Source organism: Bipolaris oryzae (assembly GCF_000523455.1).
Source record: "Bipolaris oryzae ATCC 44560 unplaced genomic scaffold scaffold_45, whole genome shotgun sequence".
Lineage (NCBI taxonomy): Eukaryota > Fungi > Ascomycota > Dothideomycetes > Pleosporales > Pleosporaceae > Bipolaris > Bipolaris oryzae.
In genome coordinates, this window is record NW_006911321.1 from 159923 (window position 1) to 174517 (window position 14595).

Genomic DNA, 14595 nt, shown 5'->3' on the forward strand with positions numbered 1-14595 from the left:
GAGACTAATGATATAAATACTCTCTCTGCCTTTATTCCAAGTCCAAGGAGCGATAAATCATTCTACACCTCTTGATCTTAATCTTACTCTTTTCCTCTCATCTTCGCATTCCTCGGATCAAACAAGATGCGCTTCCTTCTTGCTTTGGCATTCAGCCTGACTATTGGTAGTGTATCTGCCAAGCTTGTATGTGATACCCGATGGTTGAAAGGTCTAGGAGGTAAGAACAAACCATCTGCTATTATTTTGTCGAGGGGATTGTTCGCTCAACGTAATATAGGAGAGTGTAAGAATGACTGGGATTGCTGTCCATGTGACTCTGGTTCCAATGGATTTTTAACTTGTAAAGGTAAGCACAATTAATTGTTACGTGATCAGGTACTCGAATCAAGTCCTCTAACAGATGATAGCCGACAAGAGCTCTACCACAGGTAGCCGGTGTAAGATTGACAGATACATTCCAGAATGCGTGTAGAAGGTGGAAACAGTTGTCATTGGCTCATTGGATGCTGTGATATTCGTGGATGCTTCATGGGATCAATATACCCGACTAGTAATGTTCCACAATGCGCATAGCGTAGAAGTTGAAAACAGCTGTTGGTAGCCTGCCAGATGCTATAAAATCAATAGAGACGCCATAAGACTGTACTCGGCTAGTTACTGTTCTTTGCATCCCAATCTCTCGTATTTCCCTTGACAAGAGTTTAGCTATTTCGCAGTTCAAGGAAGGTGTACACTAGTTTGGACAGTTTCCATGCGATCTGTGACGACATGTTCCTGCAAGAATCTGGTAACTTTTGACTAAACTATACTTTGGTAATCAATATATTACTACCGTGTGTATGTTATTATTGACTAAACCTATCTAGACAAGATTCCAAGTAGGCCATCTAATAGCGCACGTTGAAGCCGCTCTCATCAGACTTTGTGGCAATGTCGGAGTGGTCGACTTTGGAGACGGATGAGGCTGGTGGGCCCTTGTGCAAGTGGTGGATGAAGTCGTTGAGCTTGTCGTCGGTGGCCTGAGCTTCGCCCTGGACCTGAAGAGGGTTAGTGGGGGGAGAGGTACAAGGACTTATGGTGTGGCGGCCATGGCAATGGCATTGTGAGTGCATACGCTTCCGTCTGATGCATTGGTTACGAAGCCCGTCACACCCAGACTCCGGGCGGCCTTCTGGGTGAAGGACCTGAAATTGACGCCCTGTACACGGCCCTCGACCTTGTACTGGATCTGTGCAAAGTGATTAGCTTCTGCCACGACAGCAGCCACTTGGCATGACAGCGACGGACGTGACGCACTCGCTTGGCCGTCATTATGGGTTAATGTGTTTTGCTTGGATGGGGGGCGGCGAGGGGCACGGCAGCGCTTCAAGCACAGTGCAACGAGTCGGATGCTATAGGCAGGGAGAAGAGCACAGCTATGCAACAAGAGACACGACGAGTGCGAGGGCCAGTCAGTCAGTCAGCCAGTCAGTCAAGCCACGGGCTCGGCGGTGATGCCATGGGCCAGGCGCGGTACAGCGGGGCAACGTCATGGCAAGCTGGCGAAACCTAGACGCTACTGCTACAGCTGCTGGTACTGCTTACTTACTGCTACCAGAGCGGCGTTGGGGGAGGCACCCCTGCCATGTCGCGGATGGTGTGCGGGTGCGGGGCCAGCGTGAGAGCGAGAGGTGCTTTTGCTGGGAAGATCAGATGGATGCAGATGCAGAGAGGGAGCTAGGAGGGCAGCCTCAGCCGCAGCAAGGGGTCGGCGCGGGTCAACGGGCGAATTTCTTTTTTTGCCCACATGTCCAAAGTAAGTAAACTATGTACAGTCAGCTTGTGTACCTCGCAACCGCAATGTGTTCACGGCTGCCGGAAATTACTCGCCGCGAGGGAGCGCCGGGCGGTGGTGACGCTAGTCTCGCGTTGTTCTCGGATACAATCTCGCGTCGCTCCCCAGTTGATGAAACCTCTAATCAAACGCCCCCCCTTTCGCCCCAGAGCCACATAGCAACAACCGCACTTTGCCCAGGTGGCTCCGCAAACAACTGCGAGTCCTTGAAAACCGCCCTCACGCTCCGTAAATGCCGAGGATTCGTACAAAGCACCGAATCTCTCTGCTGATAAGGAGTCTGACGACTGCCACGGCTTTGCACCTGCCCCCCCTGTCAACCACCATGGACACAACATCCACCTCGCCGCCCCAACGCTCCACGTCGCCCGACCCTTGGGCTACGCCCTCTCTCGCCATCGGCGCCATACCGCCCCTCGACCGCTCCGTCTCGACCGCTTCGTCCGTCTCGTCGGTTTCCGGACGCTCGGCAGGCTCCCGGCTGTCCGATGGCGGCAGGCGGCGTGGATACATGAGGCCCGAGGGCACTGAGTTCTCCGAGTCTGCAAAGAGCAGAGAGAGCGTCATGAACCTCGGCACTATTGCCCATCTACAATACTACTTTGCTAGAACTGGTCTGCTCGACACCGCCACGGGACGAATAGCAAAAGGTCGCAAGCCCGGGTCGCGAACAGTGAGCGGCAACGAGCCACTCTCCCCGGGACTCGATGCAGAGTTTGGTATATTATCGCCTGGATCACCAATGAGTGAGCATCACATGGGCGAGGGCTTCGTTGAGTCGCCGCTCGACGAGACGCCCTCCATGACCTGGGAGGACCCTGAGCCCATGATGCTCCCACCTACCGTTAGCACATACAAGAACAACCCCATCTACGTACCCCCGCCACCTGATATGACAGTACTTCGCCGCGAACTACGCGAGTCGCTCGCCGAATCCATGAAACATCTGCACGAGCTCGAGAAGGGCTTCTCGGATATTCAGCCAGACGGAAAGACAGCAAAGAACGGTGGTGCTGATGCGTCGGGGTGGCACGAAGTTCAGGGCCTGAACTTGCTCGATGTCACGACGCTGGCCATCAGGGCTGCCAAAAACTACTACACTGCACACGAAGAGCCACAGCGACTTTACGCCATCAAGTCAGAACGCGAGATTCGCAAGGAGCTGTACGATACACTCGAGGTACTGAAGCGCCTGGCCATTCGCAACTTTGGAAACGGCGTTCAGCCATACGAAGTAACTCAACTCAAGCAGTGGGTTGACGACATCAGCGCGCTTCTAGATACGGAAGAAGAGAAGGAACGTGAAGAGCAAGAGGCACGTGAAACATGGTCGTGGCGCGACGGTGACTGGACGGGCAAGGAGCGGGAGCGCGAAGTTCTCTTTCTCCGATCGTTTGACGAGACGAGTGCCGAAGCCCTTCCAGAGTGGACAGCCTCTACAGATTCGGAACTCCCGACGCCCTTCCTTGCTACACTCCAAGACGGACTAAGACTGGTGCGCCTGCACAACACGCTAGTGCGAAGATCGAAACGACACTTTGAGCAGATCAAGACATATCACACGGACACAACGAAGCCATACCGCTGTGCTGACAACCTGCGCTATTGGGTCAAAGCGGCAGAGCTGCGCTGGGACATTAAGCTCGATGTCGACGTCATGGGCGTAGTGCAAGGTAAGGATGCGGAGGCATGGCGCAGGTTTGACGCCGCTATTCTACAATGGAGCCAAGGAGTGCGTGAGGAAATCACGCTCGAGTGGCTGAAGCAGAAGAACCAGGCGAGGACACCTACACTACAGATCGACCCAAACTATGAGGCGCTGTGAAGTGGCCAGATGATGGTAAATGCAAGGGCTGGTTCGCCAATTTCTTTCGCTGTTTATGTTTTTTTTTTTTTTTTTTGCAAAGTATCATCCTTTTGTAATTTGCACGATGATTACGTCTTCAGACTCTCAACTCCTTCTCGGCAGAAGTCTTAGTAGTGTAGTTTACCCTTTTTATTTCTTTTGTCTTTTCGGGAGAAAGGCCTGGATGGAAGCTGGGCTCCCCTTCGTATCATTCGGCTCAGAGGGCGCTGGATGGCTGGCGACTTGAGATAGATACCCCCTTTTTGGATCAGCGGCTTGCAGTCACAGATGTTGTATGAAATGGAGTCTCGTTGAGAATGAAAGGTGGTGCAAGGGTGTGTGCGTGAGAGAAAGAGTGTGCCCATGTACTATGTAATGTCTATGTAGGGTTATACGGAGATGTATCGTTTGATAATAGTATAATTTGGTGTAGTCGTGGGAGGGAGGGAGGGGAATGGAATAGTAGTAGTCATCTGAAAAGGGGTGGCGAGGGGCCGGGCGAAAATGGTCCAGACGTGTCTACAGTGCGTGCTAGATGTGCAGTGTGCTCCTCCACGTGGTTGGAGGGGCGGATTTGTGTACAATGTGTACAATGTGGGTACATGTGAATGTACTCTAGTATACAGGTGGTATATGTGTGCACAAGGCGGGCTTGGGGCGCACAGTGAAGTCATGTGCTCGTATATTCAAAGCATATATAACGACTGCACACGCTCGATGGCCGACCGAGCGTCTCCTTAGCGTTGCAGAGTGGAGGGGCTGGGCGCATTGACAGCATTTCGCGCAGGGGGCTTGCTGGCGGAAATTGAGCATAGCGGCACTCGGTGTCTCAAAGGCGGGACGCTGTGAACTGTCCTGATTGCTGGGGGAACGTGTCGTCCAGGCGTGGCTCATTTGCATACGACGTCTTATCGCGGCGGCGGGAACAGCACAGAGGACAGACACTGAAGCCCATTGCATTCTCGCCCTCTGCTGCAGGCCACCTTAGTGCCTACGTACATACATACCCTTACATACACAGCCATCCATCCATTCATACCCACCAAAAGAAACGCGTGAAGTCGGCTGACGCGACGTCGGAGCCGGCCACCTCGAAGAAACGACTCATCTCCCGGTGCAGCGCATCCGTGCATCCAGCGCACCTCCGGCGTGCGCAGCCCTCGCCCATCGACTGAACGCGACCTGGAGATCTTCTCGAGGTCCAAGCAGAGAAATGCTCGATGAGCCACCCGGATGCGCCGCCTCGAGTGAACGACAACAACAGCCCCGCGACGGCCGTTGACCTGCCAGCGAAGACACTGCCCAATCCATCCGCTGCCCCATCGCCAGCAGCGTCATCGCCCAAACCCCTTCGTCCCACGCCTCCACACCTCGAAAGCACCACCAAACTCGCGCGAAATGTCTCTCCAGGCCTACTGGCGCGCATGAAGTTCCTCAACCAGCCCGCCGACAACCACTCTGCTACCAAGCCCAACGTCGACGTCGGCCGCATCGAGCAGGATCGGCTACGGCGCCTCGACGAGTTCCGCAAAGCCCGCAACCTCGACATCGAGCGCCGGGGCACTGCGTGGACTGCAAGGCCTGGCCAGTCGACACCCACCCTCACGCCCCTCATCCCCCAGTCGACGGGCGGCAGCGTGCCAGCCCTCACCATGGAGCCCGACTTTGAGAGTGACCGCAGTAGTGTCGTCAGCACCAGCGACAAGGTTCTGCCCTCCGAGTCGGATGCCGATGGAGAGCTCGACATGCAAAAGTATCGCTTGCCCGACGTCACCAAGCCCGAAAAAGCACTTGGCCAGACGCTGGTCGCGACTGCCATGACATCGCCCATCACAAGCGCGACAACAACACCCCCAGCAACCACACCTGCAACTGCAATTGCAACCACCACCACCACCACCACCACAACAACATTACAAGACGCACCCATCATCGCCCCGTCACAGCCATCACCACCACCATCCACGGTAGCCGCCCTCCTACCGTCACTGCCCATCCACGCAGAACGCACACTACCCCCAACGCCCCCGCCCAAAGACTCGCCGCCGCTGCACGACTCGCCGCCGCTGCCACCACTACCGCTAGCCGACCCCGACGAAGCTTCCGTCCTCGACGACAACAATGGCATCGATATCGAGTCCTACTTCCAGCGCCGCCACTACCCGCGCGCCGGCTCCATCTACACCCTCTCCAAGGCTAGCTTCACCAACCAGATCCAGCAGCTCACCTCGATGAAGCTGCCACCCACCACCATCGCCTCCGAGATCACTGCCCTGGCCTCGCCAACCCAGGCCGCCCGCGCACTGCACAAGGCAGCCAACGACATTCGTCTGTGGGTCTCCAAGATCAAGGAGGTCCTCAGCGGCCTCGATGCCGACGACGATGTCGAGTGGGCCGCCGCTGCTGGCCGAGAGGGGCTGGCCGAGGTTGACACCGCAATCAGCAAGTTCGAGGGACTTGTTAATGTCTACATCGGTGCTATCGAAGATCTTCAATCACGGTCAGACATTGCACTGCTGCCTACGAGAGACCAAGTCACCCTCGTCAGCCAGATGGAAGACATTGTAATGAGCTGGGGCGATATTAAGCAGACCCTCAAGGGAATCAAGAACCAAGTCGAGATTGCCATGGAGTGGGAAGAGTTGTGGAACAATGTCCTGGGTGAGATTGGCGCCGAAGTCGAAAACCTCAGCCGCTTGGTATTCGAGATGGAGGAGCGCAGACATCGCGTCATCTCAGACTCTGTCGCCGAGGCACCAGAAAAGTTCGACATCAAGGAACTCGAGAACATTGTCGAGGATATCCCGCGAAAGCAAGCCATTCTCAACAGCAAGCGGTTTAGCATGCCCACGCTGTCCATCCTGTCTCCTGTTTCGCCGCTCCCTCAAATCGAGCAAGAAAACTCTAGGCTGCTGGCTCTCTTCGCCAAGCTGCAGCCATTGCGTGCATCGCTCGACTTCCTCCCCATGCGACTCAGTACTTTCCAAATAAGGGCAAAGACCATTTTCCCCTCTGCTTGTGACGAGCTGGACCGCAGGAGGGAGCAGCTCGAGGCCCAGGAGAAGAAGTTGGAGGCCGAAGCAGACGCACTGCGAGAGGAACTGGGCGAAGACAAGTGGGTGCACAGCTTCCGCCAGGCTGGAAGCAAGGCTGTTGCCATGTACGATTCGTGCATGAAGAGCATACAGAGACTACAACAAGCCATTGACGACACTGACGACGAGAAGCTAGCCTCACGCATTGCCACATACAAGGACAAGCGAGACCACTACCCGCCGTCTATGAGGCGCGTCCTCGAGTTGATCGACATTGAGATGAAGCACAGGTCTACCGTCAATGGTGAGATCCTGCGCATTCAGCAGGATGTACGGTCCAAGGTAGAGGATCTCGAGACAGTCACTGGAAACATGGACGCCATCCTGGAAGATTTTACTGCCAGACGCAAGCTTCGTGACTCTGTTTCTACCGTCCTCTCTGCTCGCACCGAAAACTCGTTCGCCCATTCCAACATGGGCACCCCAGGCAGCTCCCCCGCTTCAAGCGTCGTCATGAGCTGCAAGAGTAGTGCCACGAGCTCCGCTGTTCTCCCGTCGGGCAAGAAGCCCCGTCAGCCCACCGCCGCATCATCCAAACCAGTGATGCCCGCGAACCGACGATACTCGAGCATGCCGCAAAGCACAGCTGCTCTTCCTCGCAAGTCCCTGCCCTCATCTCGTTTGGACTTTACACCTTCTCGCGCTACAGCCGGTACATTGGCTAGCCAAGCACGCGTGAAGACTCCCACCGACAAACCGGGACCCAAGCCTCGTTGGAACTCGGATACTCACCTGCGTGATACAATCATTGGACACAACTTCAAGCCGTTGTCTCTGAGCACGCCATCACCATTCCGAAAGGACAAGGACACGCCGAGTGGATCTGCGCGAAGCTCTTCAAGCCGTACGTCCATTCCGGTAAGAAGCCCATTAGGCCGTTCTTCGAATCTGTCGCCTGCCATGTCTGCCAGGTCTACGTCAACCAGCCCTGCCTCGCAGCAGCCGGGACGACTTTTGGCGAGCCCCATGGAGACGCCGGCTACGCCTGGAGATGTCAAACCGGCGCCTCGGTCGACACCAGCGTCTTCTCCCCAGGCGAAGACCACCACGCCTGGGTCAAGCCACCGCGCAACCACTGCAAGACAAGATGGTATGAGTCCTGGTGGTGAGGAGAGCCCTGCGGCCCGTCGCGCGTCCCGGCCTTCCAGTTCGTCAACCAATCATCGCAGCGGTATGTTTGGCTTAAAGCAACGACCTTCGTCGGCCCCGAAGCCCACAGAAACCAGCCCTGCTTCAACCTCTGGGCGTACGATCAGCAGGCTCGGCAATATGAGTGGAGGAAGGGCCAGCAGAGCCGGTGAAGCACGCACCGATAGCCGTATTAGCGGGCGCCAGTCAAGCCAAGGACAAAACAAACCTGTCTGGAGGTAGGCGCTCACAAAGCGGACAATTTTCTGCCGGTAACTCCGACCTTGAAGTGAACGACTCCCCTATTCAGTCTTCTTTCGAGCAAACGACGGCATTCTCATGTCGATCAATGTCGCATTGACAGCTTTTTGTTCCCCAACACTTCATTTCACCTCCGGATCCTGGCTTGATTCGCACCACCCCTATTCACTAGTACCAATTTTAGCTAACTAGTTACCTTTTTATCGTTTTTGCGCCTTTTCCTGTTACGGTGTTCAGGAGCGGCTCCCCCCTTTTTTATTTCCGATGTATGGCATCGACCATCGATCTCAACTCTGGAAATCATCATTTGAGTGATTTTTCCTCACTTGGGCGTTTTTGGAGGTTGGGAGAAAGTATCCTATATCCCGGAGTTTTTGTATTTTTTTTAAACACTGTTTGCTTGTTTGCTTTGCGCCCCCCCCCTCTTACTTCTTCCAATAACAGCCCGTACGGCATGTTCAGAATGCGGCGATACCCCCCCCCCCTCATGTCAAGCTTTAGTGCTTTTTCTTTTTTGAAAGCGTTGTAGTTTGTTGTTGTCAAGCATGGCGGACATTGTATATGCAGACCAGATTGGTATTGTAGGGTTTCGATGAGCGTAGCACAGGAAATGAAGGAAGGGAAGCATTGTTTGGTGGAATGGTGAACATCGGGGGTTGAAGCAAACTTCACACCATGTGTATAAGTTGGAAGTTTGCCATTTGAGTAGTAACGTGTATATCCCACGCGTGGCAGAACACACCAGCTGTAATGGACACAAATACAAGGTACTTAGACTTTGCATCCTTAGACAACTTCTGAATATATATATCTATAAGTACCTAATACAAAAAACTACTACCATGTGACAACTTGCGAAATATGAATCAATCTCTCAGTGCTAGGATGAGAATCAATTCCCATGCCAGAAAGCTTGGGAGATACTTTACTCTACCAAGGGAATGGATACATGACAGTGATTGGGGTCACAACAGTACTCTTCACTTCATGGTTTATTTATTATACATGCTATGCTCAGCGCTCCATCGCTGCCGAACATCATCGAAGTGAATCATACTGTCAAGTTGACGTACTGCCGTGGATATCAGTAGTAGTGTAACAATGATTGGACAGGGAATTATACGAATATCTTGTTGTAAAGAGCACTCTACTGCGCTTGGTAAGCCTGCTGATCGCCAAAGGCTTCAAAATGATGATAGCAAATGTTTCAAATGTGGAAAAAAGATGCGGGCATTGCCAGTATCTGACCCCGCAGTTTTAGACCATTGACCTCAAGGACGTTTGCACGTCTCGGGAAGAAAGTAGTGTCGGGATGGTCGTCGGCTTAGGAACCCCAACCGTACCTCGCATGCCGAAAGACCCACTCCAGCTCCTCAAGGCTCCAACGCTAGCTAGTGGCTCACCCCCTAACGCGGTAGTAAGGCTTGTACGGAAGATGTCCCAAATTGCCCACCAAAATTCGTCGCTCTTGCGAGCTTCGAAAAATCTTGCTCTCACTCCTAGTTTCGCTCATATCTACAAAAATAGATATCAAGGGGTTACAGTATGTCGTGGCAAAAGCTCACCTGCCCACTAAGCTCTTATTGCTAAAGCATGGATGACTGAAGGTGAAGGAGCTTGAAGAAGGGCCACACCTGAGCGGGCCAATACTCGTGAAGATAGAAAGAAGGTTTCGGCACATCATATATCCGAACATGTAGATAAAAGTTACGTTTGAGCCCGGCCGCAGCTCGACAGACAATTCATTGCTTTTGTCCGCTGAATTACTTTATTCAAGTTTGAATATACTCCTTCTACACAATTCTATTGGATGTCTATGCCCCAAAATAAGTGTTGTACTGGCCGACCACTTCGCCCACGCAAGGAAACCAAGTACCCCGCAAACTTGGACCCTACTACCAACATCATACTCGAATTGCATTTTCTTTGCGGTGGTACAAATATCAGTTTGCCTCATGGCGCCCGGTCTCCTCGCAGAATCTGGTCAATCGGCAACGAGCACTCCTAAACCATCACCAGCGCCAAGCACGATTCCAGCGACTTTATCGAACTATGAGAATAATTCGGCACTGCTACACCGATCCTTGAACGAACATCCACACGAAGTCACATATGCCTCTGGATGCTATCTGACCCTGTCCAATGGGCGCAAGATTCTCGATGCTTGTGGCGGTGCCGCTGTAGCGGTTTTGGGGCATGGAAATCAAGAGGTGACGGCAGCTACGGTGGCACAAATGAACAAGGTGTCATATGTTCATACCGGCTTCTACACAACCAGCTCAGCCGAGGACCTGGCCGAGTGTATCCTATCCGAATCCATGAATCATGGGCTGGAGAAGGCATACTTTGTTGGCAGCGGCAGCGAGGCCAATGAGGCAGCCATGAAGCTCGCGCGACAGTACTTCTGGGAGCAAGGACAGACACAGCGAACGCATTTTGTGAGTAGGCGATTGGGGTACCATGGAAACACCATCGCATCGATGTCGCTATCTACGAATATTTCACGGAAGGTGCCTTATGACGGCGCAATCACATTGCCGAATGTATCCTATGTCTCACCAGCATATCCATATCGCTCTCCGCTTCAGGATGAGTCAGACGAAGCTTACGTTGCCTATCTCGTAGAAGATCTCGATGCCGAGTTCCAGCGCATCGGACCTCACAACGTGATTGCATTCTTCGCCGAGACAGTTGTGGGTGCTACTTCGGGCTGCGTCGCTCCGCCCCATGGCTACTTCGCTGCTGTACAAAAACTGTGCGATTCGTACGGCATACTCGTCATTCTCGACGAGGTCATGTGCGGAATGGGTCGGACGGGGACGTACTTTGCCTTTGAACAGGAAAACATCCAGCCTGATATTGTGACGATTGGCAAAGGGCTCGGCGGCGGCTTCGCACCCATTGCTGGGGTGTTGATTGGCAAAAAGGTGGTGGATGTGCTGAGGCGGGGCACCGCGTCTTTCAATCATGGTCATACGTATCAGGCACATCCTGTATCTTGCGCAACGGCTCTCGCCGTACAACAGATCATCCAGCGGGATCAACTAGTTCGACGATGCGCTGAGATGGGTGTATTGCTAGACAGTCTGTTACGTCACGCCTTTCAGGGTTGCAGATTCGTGGGTGACATACGAGGACGAGGGTTGTTCTATGCTGTGGAATTCGTCGCGGAGAGGAGTAGCAAGACGCGATTACGACCTAGCTTGAGGTTTGCTTCGAGAGTACAGTGTCTTGCTTTTGAGAAAGGAGTCGCAATCTATCCAGGCCCGACCAACTCAGCAGGAACCGAGAGTGATCACATTCTCCTTGCGCCACCGTACAACATCAGTGTTGATGAGCTCGAAAAAGTGGTCAAGGCCTTGAAGGAAGCATACTGCGAAGTCGAACAGGAGGTGGAGCTACTATACCTACAAGAGAAATCTGTGGCACTAAAGCTATAGATGAGACGTGTCTTCAACCTATATCATTGGGAACTCCTATACGCTTCCCCCCATCTAAAACATGCATGAGTTTTTTTTCTTCGTTCACCTCCCAGCTCAATTCCATATATTAGTTTTCCTTTATTCAGGATTTATGTACGGTACTAGCCATGTAAGCAATGAGTATATCAAATGCGATATTCGTGCTATATTACACTGTAGGTAATATCTGCATCTCGTAATCTCAACCCCTGCATTAAAAAAATCATCTTCGCAAACAGCAAAATGAACGGAGTCTGATCGGTAAACCAGGGCGTCGCCGTGCCTATAGGCGGTCGCGTTAGACTCCGGGATGTTCGGAATGTCCGACTCCACCATTGATCCCGACATTCCGAGGCTAGGGATACTGACTGAACTATCCAATAGTGTCATTCTCTTCAGTTTGACACACTACCTTAGTCCAGTCTTCTTCGCATTGACAGACCTTGTGGGGGAAAACTAGTCGCGAAGAAGTGCCGGGCCGAAGCTCGTTACCTATGGTTGGGATACTAGTAGTAGTAGGGCAAAGGCGGTCGCAACTTGGTGTGACGACTCTCAATAGCCTGATTGCATGGAGATTGTGAATTCTCACGTTACTTGGCGCGTTTTTTTTTTACCTTTTATATACTTTGAGCTGCGTACTCTGGATTCTTGCGACGAATTGATTACTACTAACATTGAGTGTTGGTGTAGAAGAGGAATTGTCGTTTGCCAAGCTCCGACCTGTACGTTCAATGGCACTATTGAGATATGATCAAACGAGAAAAGTCGAAAGCGCTCTTCTTGAGGCTCGCAAGCGATATGTTGCCGCTAATCCCATATCCTCCTCTTTGCACCAAAAAGCCCTGGAACACCTTCCTGGAGGCAATTCGAGGACCGTCTTGTATTCGGCGCCGTTCCCCCTGAGTATGGTGTCTGGACAGGACTCGTTCCTTATAGATGAAGATGGGCACAAGTAAAAGACTCCCGTCTATGACACATGGGTTTACGGTCTAACTGGTCGTTTAGATATACCGATCTAGTTGGCGAATTCTCCGCTGGTCTTTATGGACATTCAGAACCCCTCATCCAAGATGCTATCCGAGCGACACTTACAGATACTGGATTGAATTTGGGTGCACATACACGACACGAAGTCGAGTATGCCTCCCTACTGTGCTCTAGATTCAATTTAGAAAATGTCCGGTTTTGCAACTCTGGGACCGAAGCGAACATCCACGCCTTAATGCTGGCCCGGGCATTTACGAAGAAACGGAGATTCGTCGTCTTCACGGGTGGATATCATGGCGGGGTTTTGTGTTTCCGAGAAAAACCAGCGATGAATACGATCAATGATATGGATTTCCTGGTCGCTGAGTATAATAACATTGAAACTGCGACTAGTGTTATTGAAAGTAATTCAGATATCGCTGCAGTAATCGTTGAAGGTATGCAAGGTGCATCTGGTAATATTCTCGGCGGCGAAGCCTTCTTGTATGCCATACAGGCCTCAGCTCGCAAGGTAAGTACTCCTTCCATTACCTAGAAGCTTAGGGCAGTGATTAACGTATGTTCGAAATTCCAGGTCGGCGCTGTTTTTATTCTTGACGAAGTATTGACTTCTCGACTCGCTCCTGGGGGCCTCCAAAGCATACTGTCACTCAAACCCGATATAACGACTCTTGGGAAGTATCTTGGAGGTGGCCTAGCTTTTGGGGCTCTCGGCGGTAGAAGAGAGATCATGAGTGCGTTTGACCCCCGAAGTCCAACAGCGCTACCCCATTCGGGCACGTTTAATAACAACACATTGGTAATGCGAGCTGGGTTTACGGGTCTTTCCCGTGTTTACACACCGGAAAAGGCGGTTGCTTTCAATCAAAACGGGGAAACTCTGCTGAGACGCCTCCAGGAGCTCTGCAAAGGCACGCAGTGTGTTTGGACAGGACGCGGTTCGCTTCTCGCTGTGCATTTCCTGCCGACAGGGTGCACCAACATTAGATCAATTGCCGACCTTGAAGAAAATGAGGGATTGAAAGAACTGTTTTGGTTGGAGATGATGGAATGCGGATTTTGGACCGCACGACGAGGATCCATAGCTATCATGCTGTGTACACCTCAGTCCGAACTCGACCGGTTCTATAGATCTGTGGAGCAGTTTTTGGCACGATATTCGGAGATTTTAGTCTTGGACAATACGCCGTCAAAAACATGACAGAGTACTTAGTAATAATTAAGATTGCCGCTGCATCATCGCAGACTTATGCTTCAAGATAATCAATCCGATGAACTGTAATCGTTATTGCGCGGTCTTTTAAACTTCGCTTTGCCCGCACCTCCGGCGACCCTTCCAGGATATCAGTAGTACGTAATCTGGTCTGGACCCACACACTAGAGAATACTGTCCGTGCGCACCCAATGCAACACTTCAGCCAATGCAACACCCCACCAAAATGCGAGCTTACTAAAAAATAAAGCTTTTAACTACCACTAAAACGCTATTATTACGAGATTTTTTAGTAGAGTACTAGTATAATTATATATTTAATATATATCTACTAATATTTACTTAGTAACCACACACTACGGCCGCGGGTAGTAGTTTTAGTGATAGGCTTAGCAGGTGGTGACGTATCACCACTACTACTTTTAACCTCTATAATATAACGCCGCTTTAATATTTTTATATTCTAATTTAATAAAGCTTTTTATTTAGTAGTATTTTACTTATTATAAGCTTTTTATATAGTTATAGTAGCGTAGTCTAATACTTTTTTAGCGTATATAATAGTTAGTTATATAGCTCTTATAGCTTACTCTCTCTACTATACTATTCTTAATATTTAGTAAGTCTTCTATATCTCTACTATTATTAGTTTTTTATAAATAGCTATAGTAGCTTATTTCTCTCTTTAGTAGTTTTTTTAGAGTTTTTTTTATACTCTTCTTATTATTCTATAGCCTTATAAGTTTTAGCCTCTCTTACTAATTATA

General features: G+C 51.4%; 5 protein-coding genes across 5 annotated transcripts; 4 read left to right on the forward strand and 1 right to left on the reverse strand.

Annotated features, from left to right (window-relative positions):
* Window positions 1-890: 890 nt before the first annotated feature.
* On the reverse strand, window positions 891-1314 carry COCMIDRAFT_35775 (uncharacterized protein; the record flags this gene model as incomplete). The annotated part of the gene is made up of 3 exons (XM_007688648.1): window positions 891-1040; window positions 1118-1231; window positions 1300-1314. The coding sequence occupies 3 exons, from the start codon at window positions 1312-1314 to the stop codon at window positions 891-893; spliced, it is 279 nt and encodes a 92-aa protein (XP_007686838.1).
* Window positions 1315-2162: 848 nt separating this feature from the next.
* On the forward strand, window positions 2163-3662 carry COCMIDRAFT_25378 (uncharacterized protein; the record flags this gene model as incomplete). The annotated part of the gene is made up of 1 exon (XM_007688634.1): window positions 2163-3662. One exon carries the CDS (start codon window positions 2163-2165, stop codon window positions 3660-3662), a length of 1500 nt encoding a protein of 499 aa, XP_007686824.1.
* Window positions 3663-4218: 556 nt separating this feature from the next.
* On the forward strand, window positions 4219-7887 carry COCMIDRAFT_92278 (uncharacterized protein; the record flags this gene model as incomplete). The annotated part of the gene is made up of 3 exons (XM_007688677.1): window positions 4219-4270; window positions 4872-7622; window positions 7718-7887. The coding sequence occupies 3 exons, from the start codon at window positions 4219-4221 to the stop codon at window positions 7885-7887; spliced, it is 2973 nt and encodes a 990-aa protein (XP_007686867.1).
* Window positions 7888-10122: 2235 nt separating this feature from the next.
* On the forward strand, window positions 10123-11607 carry COCMIDRAFT_92373 (uncharacterized protein; the record flags this gene model as incomplete). The annotated part of the gene is made up of 1 exon (XM_007688678.1): window positions 10123-11607. The coding sequence occupies one exon, from the start codon at window positions 10123-10125 to the stop codon at window positions 11605-11607; it is 1485 nt and encodes a 494-aa protein (XP_007686868.1).
* A 752-nt stretch (window positions 11608-12359) lies between these two features.
* On the forward strand, window positions 12360-13816 carry COCMIDRAFT_4325 (uncharacterized protein; the record flags this gene model as incomplete). Its single annotated transcript, XM_007688627.1, has 3 exons — window positions 12360-12580; window positions 12634-13126; window positions 13190-13816. 3 exons carry the CDS (start codon window positions 12360-12362, stop codon window positions 13814-13816), a joined length of 1341 nt encoding a protein of 446 aa, XP_007686817.1.
* Between the last annotated feature and the right edge of the window lie 779 nt (window positions 13817-14595).